The 19,448-nt window shown below is 46.9% G+C and overlaps 1 protein-coding gene across 5 annotated transcripts in view; it reads left to right on the forward strand.

Annotated features, from left to right (window-relative positions):
* The first annotated feature begins 74 nt into the window (after positions 1 to 74).
* SEPHS1 (selenophosphate synthetase 1) overlaps positions 75 to 19,448 on the forward strand; it is a 29,909-nt gene continuing 10,535 nt past the window's right edge. For 2 of the 5 annotated variants that reach the window (XM_059404302.1, XM_059404298.1), the window contains exons 1-7: positions 75 to 213; positions 3,116 to 3,385; positions 8,605 to 8,708; positions 11,307 to 11,414; positions 12,307 to 12,461; positions 15,913 to 16,003; positions 17,950 to 18,049. In XM_059404302.1, coding sequence (XP_059260285.1) covers positions 3,193 to 3,385; positions 8,605 to 8,708; positions 11,307 to 11,414; positions 12,307 to 12,461; positions 15,913 to 16,003; positions 17,950 to 18,049 — 751 coding nt within the window. In that variant the 5' untranslated portion in view covers positions 75 to 213; positions 3,116 to 3,192. Of the gene's footprint in view, positions 214 to 731; positions 1,070 to 2,819; positions 2,916 to 3,115; positions 3,386 to 8,604; positions 8,709 to 11,306; positions 11,415 to 12,306; positions 12,462 to 15,912; positions 16,004 to 17,949; positions 18,050 to 19,448 lie in introns of those variants that run through there. The other 3 variants (XM_059404301.1, XM_059404299.1, XM_059404300.1) reach the window with 3 other exon arrangements.

Raw genomic sequence — 19,448 nt, forward strand, 5'->3', positions numbered from 1 at the left:
GCGGCGGCCCGGTTCCCGGCAGGGGACGGCCGAGCCAGGCCTAGCCCCCGCGGCGCCCAGGCGCGGCCCGGGCCCTCCCGCCCTCCGCGCCGCCGCCGCCGGGAGCGGCATTTTTATTCAGGCGACGCTTAAGGGAGCCCGGCCGCGCCCGGTGCATTGTGGGAGCGCCGGAGTCCCGTTTTCGGGAGGAGGAGGAGGGCGCAAAGCGAACCGGTAAGCGCCTGGCTTGGGGAGGGGGGGGCGCGACGCCAGGCTTAAAGGGGAATATTCGTCCGCAGGCCCATGGCGGCCGTGCAGATCCCCCTCCGGGCCGCCCGGGCCCGCCGGGAGCCGTGCACGGCCGGCGCTCTCCAGCGCTGCCTGGAGAGGGGCAGAGCCAGGGCTTGGTGGGGCCGCTTTAAAAAAGAAGCACCGCCCGCGCCGCCGCCGCCGCCGCCGCCGCGCGGAGCCGGGAAAGGAGGGAGGAAGGAAAGGGCGGGGGAGGAGTGGAGGGGGAGGGCGGCGGCGGCAACGCAGGGGTTAATTTTTTCGCCCGCCGACATTTTTGCGCGGCGGCGGCGGCGGCCCGCGCGCGCGGCGGGAGAACCCAGCCCGGTCCCCGGGCGCGGCGCGCGGCCCCTCCGGGGCCCTCCCCGCCCCCACGCGCGCGCCCTCCGGCCCGCCGGCGCCGCCTGACCCTTGGCGCCCGGGCCAGGCCGGCCTCGCGGGCCGGGGTCCCGCTGCGCTCGCGCCCGCCCCTCCGCGGCCGGTTAGCTTTGCGCGCCTCGCGCCCTCGCTGCGGTTGCCGTCGCGGTCGCCGGGAGAGCTGGCGGGCATGGCCCAGCCTGCGGTGCCGCGCTGCCTCCGCCCGGCCGCGGCCGGCCCGTCGCGCCGCGCCGCACAAAGAGCGGAGGCCCGGTCTGCCTTTAAAGGCGGCAGCCTGGGACTTAAGGTGTCCCCGCGTGCCGGCCTCCGCGCTCGGGCTGCGTCCTGGACGCGTGCTGCATGGAGAGCGCCCGGTCTCCGCGCGCCGGGCCGGGAGTCCACCTCTTTGTTTATTTCCTGGGCTCAGGGGCTTGGGGGTTGGGAGGTAGGTACGGGGCTGTGGCAGCACGCTCTCCCATCCCTGCTTACCGTGCACCCCGAGCTGTGCAGCCCGCTTGGCGCCCTCGGTTTAAAAAAAAAAAAAAAATTAAAGGTGGCCGAGAAGGAAAGGGTTAACCGTTGTCTTTAAATATTCATATCATTGTTTTAAAGGTGTAAACAGGCGGCTTCTGGGTTGGAGTGGACTGCTTCATGCTATGCACATTTACTCCCCCCCATTAATTATTACGATTTCCCCAAGCCCCCCCCCCACCCCCATTTTCGCACACCCACCCTCCAAAAACTAAGTGTTCAAGGTTCGGACGAGAGTGTGGATGTGTGTCCCTCGTTCCATTTCGAATTTTAAGGCGCCTGAGTTCTTTCTGGACTTAAGGTGTTTTAAACTTTCTTTCTCTTAAAAATCTGGGAAAATAGAAATTACGTTTAAAAAGAAGTTAGTCGCTCAAATTCCCCGCCTCTTTCGGGGAAGGGGGAGTCGGTAGGGCTGGAGGTAGGAAAATAACTGGATGCCTCGTGAGTTGGATTTTTTTCCCCTCTGGTAGGAGTGAGGCTGTGTTAAGTGCGAGGCGTTTTGTGAGCAAAGCACTGTTGTTTTGTTCCAAACTCTTGCAAATCAAAGTGCTATTGGACTTCCTCTGAAATGGCTTCACAATTCCCCTCTGGGTAATTTGCTTTGCTCTCCTGCCACCCTCCTTTTGCACAGGTGGTTTTCTTGGAGTCTTGGGAGGTTTATTCCTGCAGAGTTGTAGGTTTCAAACCGAAATGATTGCTCACCCCCAAACATGTTTTTGTAAGGACAGTTTGGATTACTGCCCATACTCGGGCTTTGTGAGATTTATTTTATTTAGTTATTTTGTGTATGTGTGTGTGTACGCGTGAGTGCCAGAGAGAGAGATTTTAAATGAGTGATGTCCTTCCCAGGAGATCAGAAACTCTATAAATGGGAATTGTGTTCTTAATCATAAATTTTATAGGGGAAACTGACTCAAAAACTTGGGTGTTTGTAATCTTATGCCCAATAAAATATCAATCTGGAGGTTTGTAAAACCTGGGAGCACTTTTAAGATTCTGGTTTAACCTCGGAGACTTCAAATTTAGAAGGGTTTGCCCTAGAAACTTTTCACTGGTACCTAGTACCATAAATGCCGGTGGTTTAGTACAGTTTAATTTCTCATTTTTGTTTTGCAGTGACACCGTAGTGAGCAGGAGCAAGCGTATTTGTTTTGTCAATGATGTGTGTGTATTGGTTGGTTGGGCGGGATGTTGGCTTTCTAGGAAAGCGCTCTGCATTAAAATATTAGAGAATTTTCCACTGCTCTCTTGGAGAAAATTAATCTTGCTGTGTTAAACAGGCGAATTCCACTTTTCAAGTTGTGTTCTTTAGTGAGGCTTCCTTAGTTTTAGATCATCTTCTACTTTTGGCTGAGAGTAAAAACATGCTTTTCTAAAATTGAATTGAGCATCACAAAGAATTTCATGAAATGCGTTTCCATCAGCATCCTTTTCCTGCAGGGTGTCTGTCTCATGGGCATTTTATTTTTCTATGTGAGATAACAGAAGATATTAAAAGGTTTTCCAGAAAAGTGCCGTTAGCCAGGCCTTATAATTTCTAAACCATAGAGCTCCTAGGTTGACAGATGCAGTGACTAGAAGTTTTCTCATGATGCTGGCCGCCAGAGGAACCTTTGGGACTTACTGCTCAAGATGGCCTTGTGTTATGTGCCAGCTGGCACAGAGTGCCTTCTTCAGGGGAGGTGTCCTGGCTGCCCCTCAGAGCCCCAGTTACAGCAACACAGACGTCAGGTCTTCTCCCTTAAAAGATGTCTGTGATGGTACAGTCACTTTTTAAAATGATTTGTTCTGGCTTATGCATCCCTGTGATGAACTGTTGGGGCCTCTGGTCGCCCTGTGCCTGTGGTCTGATGACCAGCTCTTTTCACACTTACTTGTCACTGTCCTGTATTCCCTTGATTCTTAGCAAGTACCGGTGAGAATTCTTTTAATGGTGTCTTTGTTTTTTGGCTTGACCTAGGTGGATCTCTGAAGAAACCAGCCAGCTAGGAGAGGGAGGGGAGGAGCCGGGTTGTGAGGAGTGCGCGCCCCAGAACCATGTCTACGCGGGAGTCCTTTAACCCGGAAAGTTATGAATTGGACAAGAGCTTCCGGCTAACCAGATTCACTGAACTGAAGGGCACCGGCTGCAAAGTGCCCCAAGATGTCCTGCAGAAATTGCTGGAATCTTTACAAGAGAACCACTTCCAAGAAGATGAGCAGTTTCTGGGAGCAGTTATGCCAAGGCTTGGTATGTGAACCATTATCTCTTTTACGCTTCCCAAAAGGAGAGCATCTTGGCTGCAACTGTAGTCAATGAGTCAAAAGCCAAATTTCTGTCATCCCGTGGTGCCTTATTCAACAAGTTTAATTTCTATATAAGGATTCAAAGAGCAAAGCAACGATAACTATTCTATTATCCTAACTTATTTGGAGGAAGTATTGAAAAGCATCAAGAAATGTACTCTAACCATTTTTAAACCATTAAGTGTGCAGTTGAGACAGTTCTGTTACAGTAAGAGTATTTTTTACTAAATGGAATTTTATAGTTAGCTGAGGATTAAGCAGAAACTCCTTATTACCCCTGTCCTAAAATTTTCCTTAAAGCTCTTGCATTCTCTCCTTTGCCTTAGGAAAGGTAGTCCGTATGTGTCATTGTGCGGTACTTGGAGGGTGGTAACTGGGCTGGGGCGGGCTCTGGTGTTCCTCTGCGCCGTGCGCTGTTTGATGAGCTCCGATAGGGAAGAAGGAGAAGACGAGGCCCGGTCTGTGCCTGACCCTAGGATGTCGTCTGACCTGGAGAGTGTGGTGTTTTGTTTTGTTTTGGACTAAATTCCTGATGTTTTTAATGGTTTGCTTCTTCCCAAACACAGAGTTCAGAAGGAAATTCTAGGCTCTTGGGATATTTGTTAAGCTTTTATTGTCTGGTGTGTTAAGGACGTGGCATAAGCCCATGATCACTTGGCCTTTGGAGTGTCAGGCACGGACTCTAGAAGTTTGAGTGTTTGGTGATCGTGGTGTGTGACCCGATCAGCTTTCTTACGTAAGGTCTTCATTCTGTTCTTTTTCACCCATTGTTTTATTGTGCAGTTCTGGCGTACAGCATTCTGTCTCACAACCCAGGATGCTCCTTTCTTCCCTGATATGTAAAGCAGATACAAAAGCAGAGCTGCTTTGGTTGGAGGAGGGGAAACTTCACACCCCACGCTCTAGGGGCTGCAGGGCTGGCTCCCACGAGCTCAGTTAGAAAACCAGCCTCGTCTAGCTGATGCCTAAGCATGGAGAAATACCACGTGAATGAGTTGGATTAGATGTTGGCTTACTTGTCAAAAAATAAGAATGTACTGAGAACGCTGTCAGTTAACTCTGTCGAGAGAAATAAGCTGCCAAATGCAATAGAAGCCTTATGGATACAGTAGGAGTTCCTCTTGATGACGTCCCCGGTTGACTGATGAGCATGCCATGGACTGTTAAGCACTTTGAAAATGGGTTAGGTCATTTGCTCCTTGCCTCAGCCCCATGACGCTCAGGAAAGCCGGGTAACCCATTCCGTGTCACTTGGCAAGCGAGGGTGGGGACCTGGAATCCATGTTTTCTGATTCCTCCGCTCACCATACTGTTTTGTCGCCCAGTTTCTCTAAGTCCAGCATGTTTGCAATGAGAAGAGGAACTGCAGGCTACATACTAACTGTGGCAGAGGGGACAGATGGGAACAGCAAGAGGAGAGGCAGAGAAAAGCTGTTAGAAGACTAGCATGAAGGAGTCTAGTCTCCTAGGGCTTTTGAGAAGCATTTGGAAGCCATGACCTTTTCCCAGAAAAATGCACACTCACAAAATTGAGCATTCATGGCATTCTCCAGGGGTAGAAGGACCCCAGGTTACCAGCAGATGGGTGCTGAAGGAAGCGTAGTATTTAAAACCTCGTCCAGAAGTGGTAACTTCTAGAGAGCCAAAGCTTTGCTTTGAAATCAGATCTAGATTCTTGTCTGGACACAGTCACTACCGAGTCACTAATGTTAATCTGAGTGACAGTGTCCCGATCTTTAGAATGAGCTAACCATACTTATGGTTTCTAAGTGTTGGAAGTACAAGAAATTATGTGTGTATGTACCATGTGTATCTTCACCCAGACAGACATATAATCTATGTACACAGCAGTCAATGTGTTTATCTGTTTTTAAACTATTTCTCTAAAGGAGTGTCAGATTTCCTGGATCCTAAGATGATGACAGTTGTTAAATGTGTATGTGTTGATTTAGATGTTTTCTCACTAAAGAAATGTTGAAGTCGGTGTTTCTTGCCTGGGACTTAAGAGCTGTCAAATACTGATCACTGCCGACATTGGTGCTAGTATGGTCTTTGGGGTTCTTTTTCTTTTTTTTTTTAAAGATTTTATTTATTTATTTGACAGACAGAGATCACAAATAGGCAGAGAGGCAGGCAGAGAGGGGGGGAAGCAGGCTCCCCACTGAGCAGAGAGCCCTGATGCAGAGCTCCATCCCAGGACCCTGAGACCATGACCTGAAGGGAATGCAGAGACTTTAACCCACTGAGCCACCCAGGCGCCCCACAAGGTTCTTCTTCTTGATGGATGGTTTCAGTCTTGCTGAAAACCCCAAATTCCTCTCCCCGCTGTGGTATTTGCATCTGTTTCCACCTGCCCTTTCCCTGGACTGTCCCTCCCTTTCAACTTCATCCTGGTTTTTTTAGGCCAAGGGCTCATCTCAGATGCCCTCTCGCCCCCAGACACTGTGGTCGGGTGCTGTATGAAAAAAATACCATGTGGGGGCGCCTGGGTGGCTCAGTGGGTTAAGCCTGACCTTCAGCTCAGGTCATGATCTCAGGGTCCTGGGATCAAGCCCCGCATCGGGCTCTCTGCTCAGCAGAGAGTCTGCTTCCTCCTCTCTCTCTGCCTGCCTCTTTGCCTACTTGTGATCTTTGTCTGTCAAATAAATAAATAAAATCTTAAAAAAAAATACTATGTGTGCCACGTGTAATTTTAGAGCATTGGGTGAAATTAGTTCTAACGTATTTTACTTAACCCTATACATGAAAAACGTCATTTAAACACATAATTGAGGGGTGCCTAGGTTGGCTAAGTTGTTGCCTAGTTGTTAAGCGTCTACCTTCGGCTCAGGTCATGATCCCAGGATCCTGGGATCTAGCCCCTCATTGGACTCCCTGCTTGGCGGGGTGATCTGCTTCTCTCTCTCCCACTTCCTATTCTTACGTTCCTGCTGTTGCTCACTCTCTGTCAAATAAATAAAGAAAATCTGTAAAAGAAAATAAACGCACAATTGATATAAAATATTATTAATGAAATGTTGGGGTTTTTTTGGTAAACATGCTTAAGAGTCATCAGTTTAAATGCTCTGATGATACATATAAATAGAAATTAAATCCTTCACAAATCAAATTTATTTAATTCAAATTTGGATAAACCAGATTAGAAACATTTACTTTTTTTTAAAGATTTTATTTATTTAGTTGAGAGAGAGACTGAGCACAAACGGGGGGGTGGGGTGGGGGCCACGGAAGAGAAGGAAGCAGACTTCCCGTTGAGCAGGGAGCTGGATGAGGGGCTAGATCCAGGACCCCGGGATCATGACCAGAGCCAGAGGCAAACACTTAACCCACTGAGTCACCCAGGCACCCTGCTGGGAAACATTTAAAGCTAACATTCAGTAGCTATGTCTAATCTCTTTCGGGAGTCCTGTAGTTTATACATGGAAACCCCAAAGAAAACTGTATTTCCCTCTTTCCTAAAGCGAACACTAATATCCTCAGAATGACCTGTTGGGTCAATTTAGGGAGACTCCGTAGGAGTAAAATTGTGGTTCTCGCCCTCTTTCCACTTACTGTTCAAAAGCAGTCATCTGGTGAAGATTCTGGGAGGTGTGCACATGCGTGTCATTTGGATGAATTATCACACGTGTCCCATCTGATGCACATGGACACTCCTGACCGGGGCAGCGTGCTCGTGGTTCCACATTCCCTGAGACTCGCCACCTGGATACCACCTTGCTATCTTGTGTGCTGGAAATCAGTCTGCCTTCACAGAGCGTGACTTTTTATTAAACTCAATTTCTATTTGTGCATTAATAATAATGGATCAAGGCCTGAGAATAAGAGGCGCCGCTGTGACGCGGTCTCGTGGGTTCTTTGCCATGGCAGTGCGGAGATGGTCGTGCCACGGCAGTTTTACTCCCTATGAGGGGTGCTCGTGTTCGTTTCAACGTGAAGATACAATTCATTCTTGTTCCATTTGGAATTCTGAATTTAGAGGGTGCCATCCACTTACTTCCTTTGGCATTTTAACCAGATATTTTTCTCCACCTTCGGCTGTCGTGCTGCCAAGTTGATATCCAAGTTGGTGTCCTTTTGAGAGAGGGGAGGGAAAGCACTCTGTATTCTGCTTACTTGGTAAGAAGGCCAGTCTTAATTTGAAAATGTCCCCCTTACAGGTGATTTCCAAAGTAATGTTACCTATTGTATCTTAGTTTTGTCTATTTCTAAACTGATTTCAGTAAAAGGGAATTATTTCTAATTAGATCATCCACCGTCCATATTGTCTTTCTAAATGTTTAGTAACAATTTTTAATAAAGTATTTCCTGCAGGCTTGTTTAGCAAAATATTTTTCCCTATTTATAGCATTAGTAAAGATGACATTTACAAGTTTTCCACAAGAGAAATAACATGGGATTTTAAAATTTTCCTCTTAAAAAACACTTTTGGGAACCTACATACCAGATCCCATAAGTACCAGTGTCTGTCCAAGCTGGATTGGAAACCATGAATACCTGTTCTGACTTTGTCCTTCTCTCTTTCCTTCCTCTTTCTCTCTCTCCCTCTCTTGCTCTCACTTAAGCTTATTTATTTATTTTTAAGTAACATCTACACCCAACATGGGGCTTGAACTCACGACCCTGAGATGAGGAGTCACAAGACTGAGCTGGCAAGGTGCCCTCCCCACCTTTGTCATTTTCATTTTTGACTAAAATGGAGAAGTAATAATAACATTTCTTATATATGAAAGATTTTACACATTTTCCATTGGGAAAAACAGAATAATGCCTAAAGATCTGCTCAAAAAGCAATGTAGTTAAGACAACCCAAGTTCCACTGATCCTTTCTCGTCTTTAAAGAAATTCTCTGTGGTGCCAGCCCAGATGATGCAGTAATACAAAGGAAAAATGTCCATTGGAGGCACCATTAAAGTCTAAAAATTGTACCATATTGAAGTTGAGTCTTATGACTAACAAATCGTATTCTCACTTTCCATCTTAAGCTAGTTCTGTTTCACATTTATTTCAGTTCCGGTCTCAATAGGAAACACATTGCCTTATTGGCAGGGCGCAGTGCTCTGTAAGCGTCGTGCGTGAAACTGCTCCAGGTCTCAGCACTGATGGTATAAAATGAAATGGCTTTTCCTTTTGGTTTCTGGATGCTGACAACTTTCATCTTTGCAGGCATTGGAATGGATACTTGCGTGATTCCTTTGAGGCATGGTGGTCTCTCTTTGGTTCAAACCACGGATTACATCTATCCTATCGTCGATGACCCTTACATGATGGTGAGTTTGGTCCGGGTGTGTGTTTGCATCTGGAACTGCTTGTTGGTTGGGTTTGGGGCTGGGCCCGGGGCCTTTGCTTTCCATACACGCATGCCAGCTGTCATCATCCTGCCGCCCTCACAGCCGTCAGGTTTGCCCTGCTCACACTCGGTACCTGGCAGAAGGCAGTGGAGGCAGGTGCGGGGAGCTGCTGTGCCACACTTGGACCTGCGCAACACCTGTTGCGTCCTCAGCACGTCTGCTGATGGACGTGTTTAGCGTTTTCTTCTTTTTTCCTCTTTCTGACATTTGTAAATTCCACATTCCTGTGTTTCAGGCTTCATCACACTAAGTAGCCGGATTCATGTTTCCTTCCAGAAATAAATAGCTTAGCATCTCACCACAGTTAAGCTATTGGACATTGATTCTGACTCTGGTCACTACGCACCTCAGGGTGTCATGGGTCACTGTGTAGAATGCATATCTGAACTGTGGCGTTAAGTTCCTGGCTACTGACAGTGGCCTGCCTAGATCTAGTTCCAGATGGCTCAGTGCCTGGCTACGCCAGCAACCCCCTGGTCTGCCTGACTTTGACCCTCTACCCTCCTGGACAAGGAGCCAATGAAGAGATGGGGAGCATCATGCTGTTAAGAAATGGTCCTCCCTGGGGTGCCTCGGTGGCTCAGTGGGTTAAAGCCTCTGCTTTCGGCTCAGGTCATGATCCCAGGGTCCTGGGATCAAGCCTCACGTCAGGCTCTCCACTCAGCAGGGAGCCTGCTTCTTCTCTCTCTGCCTGTCTCTCCACCTACTTGTGATCTCTGTCTGTCAAATAAATAAATAAGATTAAAAAAAAGAAAGAAAGAAAAGGACCTCCCTGTGTGTCAGGGGCATTGGACTCAAGCCACACATGCATAGGGACTTGGACCCCGAGACAGCTAAGTATGGGGAAGAGGAAAGTCACTTCTCAGGTGCCAGTGACAGACGTACGGTTGGCTAGAAACCTGTCTGGCCTCTGCATGACCATCTGTTCTCTCCTCTGGAGCAGGACTCCTGAGAGACTGGTGCCCTACCTGACCAGACAGTGGAGGCAGCTAGGACCAGAATTCAGCCTTTAGCCAGCATTTCTCTCTTTCTTTTTCTTTCTTTCTTTTTTTTTTTTTTTTTTTGTTGTTGTTTTTTTAGATTTTACTTATTTATTTGACAGAGAGAGAGAGGGAGAGATCATAAGCAGGGGGAACGCCAGAAGGAGAGGGAGTAGGCTCTCCGCTGAACGAGGAGCCCAAAGTGGGACTCAATCCCAGGGCCCTGGGATCATGACCTGAACTGAAGGCAGACACTTAACTGACTGAGACACCCAGGCACCACTAGCCAGCGTCTCTTACAAGCATCAGAGAGGGGACAACATGGCTGCCTCCCCAAGCAGCGGCAGGCACCTCCAAGCTGCCAAACCTCCATTGCCCCTGTCACTTCCGTGCTCACTGCCGATCTGCCGGGAAGTCCTAAGAAAACCTCAACGAGCATGAAGCCAGCTGCTGAAGTGATCATACTTGGGAATTTGATTATCCTTGTGTCAGAAGGATAATTTGTCATTTTCTCCTTCACTGTCTAGAAATGACAACTTGCATTTATTACTAATTTATTTAGGAGGTGGTGGGGAGGACAGAGGGAGGGAGGGAATCTCGGGCAGTCTCCATGCCCACAGTGGGGCGGAGCCCGACATGGGGCTCAATCTCCCGACCGTAAGATCATGACCTGAGCTGAAATCAAGACTCAGACGCTCTACAGACTGCACCACCCAGGGGCCCCTACTTTTTTAAAAAGATTTTATTTTTAAGTAATCTTTACACCCAACCTGGGGCTCAAACTTACAACCCCGAGATCAAGAGTCATGTGCTGCACCCACTGAGCCAGCCAGGTGCCCCTGACAACTTATATTTTAAAACTCTGCAGTAGAGATGAAAAAAAGTTTATTTTCAGATTTCTTTTGAATTGAAGCTCCTTACTAAATAATATAGTTTCTTGGAAATGCTTTTTATGTGCTTTAGAAAACAATCTGACTTCAGGCCTAGATGTTTTTTTCTCTCTTCTGTTTTTTGATTTCTCAAGCAAGATGTTTTTCCTGTTTATCTTATACAGCCTTGAAGAGAAACTTCCAAAATGTCTCCCTCCCTGTGTTATAAAAACTGTCTTCTCTAGAACCAATAAAGTCCACATATTTTTAGAGTCTGTTCTGGATACATGACTGTTTCCAAGTTTGTTAGGACATTTGTTTTCCAACTTTTTCATTCCCTAAGCTCTCCTCTCAGACCCATGAGCTCCCACCTTGCTCGCCCCAGCTTCTGCTCTCCACCCCCATTCCCGCATCTAAATAAATGGCAGGCTTCCCCCAATATTCCGAATGGGAAGGAACACGGAAATTACATGTTCTGCACAAGAAAGAAGAGGTGGTCCCGGGAATGTCTGAGAAAGTGAAGGAATGGCCTCGTGGTTGTGTGATAAAGGACACAGAAAGTGGGGACCCTGTCCCTGGAAAGTCCCCGAGTTGTCCAGGGAGGTGCTCTGTAGGCACGCACGGAAAGTCCCCTAGTTGTCCTCTCTCACGCCTCCTCTCTCTTCCAGGGCAGGATAGCATGTGCCAACGTCCTCAGTGACCTGTACGCCATGGGGGTCACGGAATGTGACAATATGCTGATGCTGCTTGGAATCAGTAATAAAATGACCGACAGGGTAAGTGGTCTGCTGTCTTGCTGGTGTCACTGGATTGGTTAGTCCTTCATCCCCCGTCTGTAATGGGCGGCGCCTAGCTGCACGCCTGTCCTCTTCCATCGGGTTCCCCATTTATTTTTTGGCAGCTACTGGTGAATTAAAATAGAGACTCTGGCCTATTCTTGTTCTCATCTCCACCACCTGCTTCCCTTTCTCTCTTCCAGCTAGACTGAAGCCAAGACAGGCATGTTTGTTTGCTTTACTAAAGTTGATGTGGCCCAGGCCTACCCTAACAGACCCAGGGTGTGCCCCACGTAGGGCAAGCGCCTCTCTCCGCTGGCTGATGGGGTCCTGATCGGTGACATGGCGGGGTGCCCCGTGCAGTCACCTGCTCACACAGTGGCGTCCAAGGCCTTGCTGCCAGTCCTTGTCCTTTGACACAGGGATGATTTCCCTATAGATTTTAAAAGGTACCTGTTTTTGTGCCCCAGATAGAGGTTTGCCATACCTCGTAGAAATTAGAGCTGGTCATCGCTTCCACACATTTGGAGGAGGGCGTGTGGACGCATGCAAAGCTAGTCCTGGCATTCTTCAGGACCCCTGAAAGACTTGGCTCTCAGATGTGGGCAGACCTGTGGAGCCATCAAATTCCAGTTTTAAATTCCAGTTTTAAATTCCGTGATGACTGGGCTCTATCCACGTTGTAACCTAGAGCGCCTTCCAACTTCTGATAAAAAATGGCTACAGTGTAAGTGCTCCCTGCTTTTTCCTCTGATCCCCAACCCTGGCTGTAAACCACAGGACCCCCTGTAGGATTTTATGATCCTTTTTTTATAACTATAAGCGTAGATTCTCTTTTCTGGGTTTTGAACTGAGTTACGTGACTTTTAATTTGTGTTCTTTTAAACCCTAGGAAAGGGATAAAGTGATGCCCCTAATTATACAGGGTTTTAAAGATGCAGCAGAGGAGGCAGGAACGTCTGTGACTGGTGGCCAGACGGTATTAAACCCTTGGATCGTGCTGGGAGGAGTGGCCACAACTGTCTGCCAGCCCAATGAATTCATCATGTAAGCATATTTTGTTTTCCCATCACCTGGCCTGGTTCTGCCTTTCTTTTTCTTTTTTTGTAAAGATTTATTGAAATATAAATTCATATCCCATCAGTGGTGTGTCACAGTTAGATACCTGTCACCAGCGAGGATTGTAGAACGTTTTGTCACCCCAGCTGGGAGCCCATCCCCCTTCGCTGTCACTCCACGTTCTCCGACTCCCATTCTGCCTTCTTTCACGTCACGTGACACTAGCATGCTATTTTTAAGGGTCATCGTTTTGTGGCACATAGCAGTACTTTATTCCTATTTTTTTTTATTTTGTGGGGTTTTTAATTTTTTTTTATTTTTATTTATTTAAAGATTTTATTTATTTATTTGAGAGAGAATGAGAGAGAGAGCATGAGAGGAGAGAGGTCAGCGGGAGAAGCAGACTCCCTGCCAAGCTGGGAACCCGATGCGGGACTCGATCCTGAGACTCCAGGATCATGACCTGAGCCGAAGGCAGTCGCTTAACCAACTGAGCCACCCAGGTGCCCCTGTGGGGTTTTTTAAACCGAAGTACAATTCATATAACAAAATTCACATCACGTAAAATTCAACGTTTTAAAAAATCCTTTATTTTTTTGTTTGCTTATTTGTTTATTTATTAAAGAAAGTAGAGGGAGGGGCGGAGGGGGAGGGAGGCGGGCAAGCAGACTCGTTCAGAGCACAGAGCCTGACACGGGACCTGAGCCAAAACCGGAGTCAGATGCTTAACTGACTGCCAAGCACCCCACAAAATTCAGCTTTTTAAAATATATTCTTCTCTGGTTTTTAGTATTAACAAGGTTGTGTACCCATCACCACTGTCCAATTCCAGAACATTTAGATCACCCCAAAAAGAAACCCTCTGCCTATAAGCAGTCACTCCCAACTCCCTGCTCCCCCTGTGTTCTGGAAACCACTGATCTACTTTCTGCCTTGTGAAGTTGCCCATTTTTACCATTTCTGATAAGTAGAAAAATGGAATCCTAGGCCCTTTCAGTATTTGGGGTCTGGCTGCCTTCAGTTAGCGTGACGTTTCCAGACTCCGTGTCATGGCGTGTGTCACTGCTTTGTGCCTTTTTATGGCTGGATGACACTCCATGGTATGGTAGACCAGCGCGTGTTCATGTGTTCACAGTTGATGGACCTTTGGGTTGTTTCTACCTGTTACAGATGATGCTGCTGTGAACCTCTATGTGCCATTTTTTGTGGACATAACATTGCATTTCCCACGGTGATGTACCTGAGAATTACCGGGTCACGTGGTAACTGTGTAGCTTGAGCCACCATCACACTGGTTTCTAACGGTGGCACCATTTTATATTCAAAACCACAGCATAGGAGAATGCCTGTGTCCACATCCTCACTAGTCCTCATTCCCCGGTCTATGTGTTTAAGAATAGCCATCCTCGCGGGCACGAGGGCATCTGCGTCCCTGTGTGAAACTGGCATTTCCCTGGTAGCTGATTGTATGATCTGTTCATGTGCTTTCTGGTCATTTCTAGATCTTCAGGGAAGAGTCTCTCTCTCTCTCTCTCTCTCTCTTTTTTTTTTTTGAAGGATTCTCTCGACGTAAGTTGTTAACTTCACATGTTTGATGTCTTACTAAGAATGGAAAATGTCCCATTTTATGAAGAAAGAAGAAACTCCATTTGTTTACCTTTTTTTTTAAGATTTTATTTATGGGAGAGGGCAGGTGAGCACGAGCAGAGCAGGGCGCCTGACATGGGGCCGCCTGAGCCACCGGGACACCCGTTCGCCTTTTTTTGTGCATGAGTACTTAAGTACTAGCAGGCTCCGTGTTCACATGACTTGTGTTCAGAAGATAGAGATCTGCAGTGCCAGGGCCTCTGCTCCTCCTCATCACCGGGTTTCCCTTACTGGGCGAGGGAGCCGTTTGAGCCAATTTAATATTGACATTTAGATTAATCAGTTTATTTTGACTTTGCAAATGGTATTTCATTGTAACCTGATACGTACATCACTTTGCATGTGCCTGACTCTTAGTAAGAACTTCTTCAAAAAGAATAGCTAGGTCAGATATACATGCAGAGTGATCATCATCAGTCTCTCCAGACTGGCCTGTGTAGAGGCTCAGCCCGCAGTGAACAAGAGTGTCCCAGCCCCCACCTCCCCACCAACACTCCGTGCAACCCTCTTGTTCTGTTTGGTGGCATAAACCTTACTCCTTCGTGATGCAAGTTGAGCATGTTTTTCATATATTCATGTCTTTTGCCCATTTTTTAATTGATGGGAGCTCATTTTAGAGACATTTTCTGATAGCTTTCACATGATGGGTCTTGCATTTTACTTACACCAGAGTTTTGTTTTCCTGTGTTATGTGTTGCTGGTTCTCAAGCTTCCACACAGAGAGGACAGAAGATCCCAGGGTCCACTGCCTCCCACATTTCAGCTTTTCGGTAGAAAAAGAACTTAAGCCATTGCAAAAATGAGAGAGGAAAACATAACAAAACAAGCTTCAGTGGGTTTTTTTGGTCAACAGTGCTATGTTTAGTTTGTCAGACAGGAAGGAGCCTGCCCACCTGAGTATATGTGCCTCCAGTAGTGCCCGTGAACTTGAAAATCACCCGGCAGTTGTGGATAGTCAGGTTTGTGGCTGGCACATGACCTGTGTCTTCTAAGAACCTACCAGCGCTGAAGTGCAGCTGAGTCACACCTGAAAGACACTAATGTCTTAAAGCCTAGTTTTTGGAAGAGGAGTTTCTTAGATACCATTACCAGGTGAACATTTTTCAAAGCTAACAGTGGATAGAGAGATCATAGGGTGAGCTGGGGAGCTAGCAGTTGATTTTAAGTCTGTGCCCCTGGCTTGGTGACCCAACATGGGTGAGTATCTGAGTCCTCTCCCGTCAGATGACAGAGTGGCTGGGTGGTCAGCTTGAACTGACATAAGGAAGACCCTCAGTGAGGATGCAGTGTGACAGGGGTTTCACTTGGGGGGTCGGACTTTGTGTTTTTAAGGTTGGCCTGTCTGTCTGGATGCCAACTAGGGAACCTAGTGTTGGTCAGTTTGAATTTGCAAACTTTGCTGAAATCACCAGAACATTAGACTCACCGATTGGAGCCCCATCCCACTGCGTCTCTACCTCACAAGTGATAGTGAGAAACGGGCTTGGTGTCAGAAGGCTTGTTGCCCCAGAACCATGGTGGGTCCCTACTAAGGAAGCACACAGGTGTGACCCAGTGAGACCTTTGCCTTCGAAGGCTGTGGTCTGCTTCTTCGTCCACTCCTTGGGGGTGTGGACGATCCTGTAGGTAATTTGCAGACCCTTCAGTCCTTTCAGTGTTTCTGCTCTAGCAATGGCCTCAGTGGCAAGTCGCAATGAAGGTTCTACTGCCGTTTTACCAGGCTTTTCTTCCTCCTGTTCTATTGCTAGTGAGTTACCTCTTTGATTACACTGAACTGACTTGTTCTTTTCAGGCCAGATAATGCGGTGCCAGGGGATGTGCTAGTGCTGACGAAGCCCCTGGGGACGCAGGTGGCCGTGGCCGTGCACCAGTGGCTGGACATTGTGAGTGGAGGACCGCCTGCCGTGGGGGCGGGGTGGACAGCATGTTGATGGGTGTGGAGAGCAGGGCATTCACTCTGCTCCTCAGATCGGACGAGTGTCTCCTTGGTCTGCTCGTGCCGGAGTACGTTTTATCGAGACGTGTCTGCTCCGGAGCGAGCGTTGCCCCTTAGATGCATTCGCACGTTTCAGACCTAGATCGTCCCCATGTCTTCACTCTGGCTTCCAGAAATGAGCTTCTTCAGCTCCACCACCAGGGAGTAGAGTGTTAGCCATGTCCTTCACAGATTCTGGGGGCTGTCTTCTTTTATTAAATCAGAGTTCCACATATCGAGTGCTTTATCTCCATGTCTTAAGCATCACTAAAAGAAATCATAGGAGAATATATGGAAAGTGTAGTGTTTGGGGGTATAAATACAGGTAGCGTTGCTGACAATTTAATTTTATTCATGAGGTGTTTGGTTGTGTTGTCTTTTTAAACTAATAAGTAACTCAAACATTTTGATAAATAATTACCTTGTAGAGAAAACCTCTAGAATATGAAGATGTTTATCCTGAGTCACTTTTCTGCTGAGCTATGATCACACTTCATTTAGGGATCTTCTCCTTGCCACAATTCAAAAATTAATACAGTTGTAGCTTATCCTCATATAGCTTGGTGCTTTTAATTTCTGCCGCTGTCATCTGAACCTACCATTTCTGAGAAACAGTTGAAAACGAATAATAATTTTATGTTATTGATCAAGCAGATATATCTTCCTAGTTATGGCAGAGTAGAGAAAAATCTCTGAGCCACTTCCTTGAGTTACTTTTCCCTTCCATCCAGTGAGGAGGGGAGACCTCCCATCAAGTTCGATCTCTAAGTCAGATCGGGAGGCCATAACCGGCCAGCAGTCCACAGTAACTCTCCGTGTGACTGCTGAGATCGGAGTCTCTTAGCAAGGAAGCAGGTGAGGCAGAGGAGCCTCTTAAGATGAGGGGTTTGGGATCCTTCTCCCTACCCCCGACCTGACACCACCTTTACTTTTTTGGTTTGTTTGTTTTTTTAAATGCTCAGAATTGAAAAGAGAAAGATCCAAAAATTACATAAACACATAATGCCCTTTCATAAAGGTCAGAAGCAACCAAAGAATATATTGTTTTGGCATCTATATGTATGAGAATACTTCATTTTGTATGGTAGGAGAAAGATGAATTTAAAATTTAATTAGTTGTTAGCTCTGGGGGAGATTCGGGGACCTGTGGGTTAAGGGAGGAGCACATGGTTGGACTTCAGTGACTGCATTGGGTGGTGGATTATTCGGTGTTATTAAAAAAACCAGATGCCTGGATGATGGCCACTCATGGAGCAGGATGATGGTATCATGATGCTAGAGTCTTTGGAAATCAGACTGAGGAAAAAGGAAACTAATTTTCTCCTGACCTTTGTGACCTCCTTTGTGGTTACCCAAGACTGTCCTCAGGGCACACGTAGTCAAAGCTGTTTTCGCCCTCGTCTGTCCGTCAGGATGGCTCAATGCAGAATTTAGGTAAAGACAGTAAAAGTATAATTGTATGAAAACGCAGGTCATCAGCTTGTTAGAGGAGAGCGGCAAAGGACATTGGGAACTATTCCCGGAGTGATCTGCGCCCTACCATGGGAAGAAGGCACCCTGGCGCTCGCGCAGCCTCTCTCTGCAGCCCTGTGTCCTGCTGGGCTTATGTGGCCAGGAAGCTGCACGACTGGACCACAGGAGGGGGGTGGAAAACAGAAAAGATTGCATGATTCAGCGTCCAATGGGGGCACCTAAAACACTGGTCACAAGAAGTTGGAAACCTAACTTTATGTACAAAATTAGGTAAACAAACCCCCAGAAAATGACCCCCCCAAGTATTCTTTTTCTTCAAGTGGTTAGAAGATTAATCACATTTTCCCCCCTTTTCCTCCTAACCTCTATTCCTGTTACTAGCCTGAAAAATGGAATAAGATTAAACTAGTGGTCACCCAAGAAGACGTCGAGTTGGCGTACCAGGAGGCAATGATGAACATGGCGAGGCTCAACAGAACAGGTACTGGGGTGGGAGGGCTCGTCTGGTTACGGAGCGGTAACTTGCTCAGGGCCCCACAGTGCTTTAGTGGGACTACTGCTTATGACACATTCAAGTATTATTATCTATCGTCTCTGAACAGTTAAGTAAGAGATTGAGGCTGTTCCACAGTCTTTATGCACCGTAAATGAGCGAGTGCTTTGGTGTACCACACGGTTTCAAAAGCAGATTAAAATGAAACAGGAAAGTTCAAGAACCACAGTTCATCTTCTAGAAAGCAGCAAGGCTTGCCAAGGGAATTACTTGATACAGTTCAAGCATCTTATGCTCCCTCCCCCCTTTCTTGGCTTTCATATGGATGTAGAAAATATCAGGCATATTGTGTAATTAAGAAGGAAGCTCTTCTCCTGGGTCTTTGAAGGCCTGACCTCTGACATGCCAGAGGAAGTGTTTCTAGAAAAGCTTCTGTGCAGATGTTTTAGAAGCGAGCCAGCATGTAGAATGTCAGCTTCCAGAGGGCGGGGATTTCCACTGGTTTTGTTCCCTGTGGTGGCCCCGGTGCTTCGAAGAACGAGGGACTCGATCTCACTGTAGGTCTTCGTTAAACGTGGACCGGATGAGTTCACTTTGTATACCACGTGCTAGATTTCTTTACGGTGCCTCACAGACCTTTCTTTCGTAATCATGAGAACTCGACCTTCTTTCTCCCCTTTGCCCGAGAGGAGATGCATTAATACGGGCAGATCCTGTTCTCAGACCCAAAACTGTATAACTGTAAACACTGCTTTTTCTCCAGTACCACATTTCATCAATGTTGATAAGCTCAGTGATGGAAATTTTTATGATTTTTTTTTTTTCTGGAAAAACCAATTTTCTTTCTCATCATTATTGGCATGTTGTATTTAAGGATGTGGGTTGGGTGACATTTTATTTTGTAACTTGAAAAATGAAGTTCAGAAATCTTTTCCTTAAAAAAAGTCACTCTTTGGGGTACCTGGGTGGCTAAGTTGTTTGAGCATTGGGCTCTCAATCTCAGTTCAGGTCTTGATCTCAGGGTCGTGAGTTCAAGCCCTGCACTGAGCTCCATGTCGGGCATGGAGCCTACTAAAACAAAACAAAACAAAAAAAAACCACTCTTCGTTTAGTTTTTCAGGGTTCCCTAAGCCACCAACCAGAAATGGATTTGAATGTGGGGCATCTGTATGATTCGGAGGCTTAAGAGTCTGACTGTTGATTTCAGCTCAGATCACAGTCTCTCAGGGTTATGGATCGAGCCCCGAGTAGGCTCCTTGCTGGGTTTGGAGTCTGCTTGACTCTGCTTCTCTTAAAAAAAAAGAAAGAAATGCATTTGAATGGATTTTATTTGTCTTATTCCCTCTGTTCTTCACCTTTCTCCAAATCATTTTGTATTTAATACTTA

Source organism: Mustela nigripes, chromosome 6 (assembly GCF_022355385.1).
Source record: "Mustela nigripes isolate SB6536 chromosome 6, MUSNIG.SB6536, whole genome shotgun sequence".
Classification (NCBI taxonomy): domain Eukaryota; kingdom Metazoa; phylum Chordata; class Mammalia; order Carnivora; family Mustelidae; genus Mustela; species Mustela nigripes.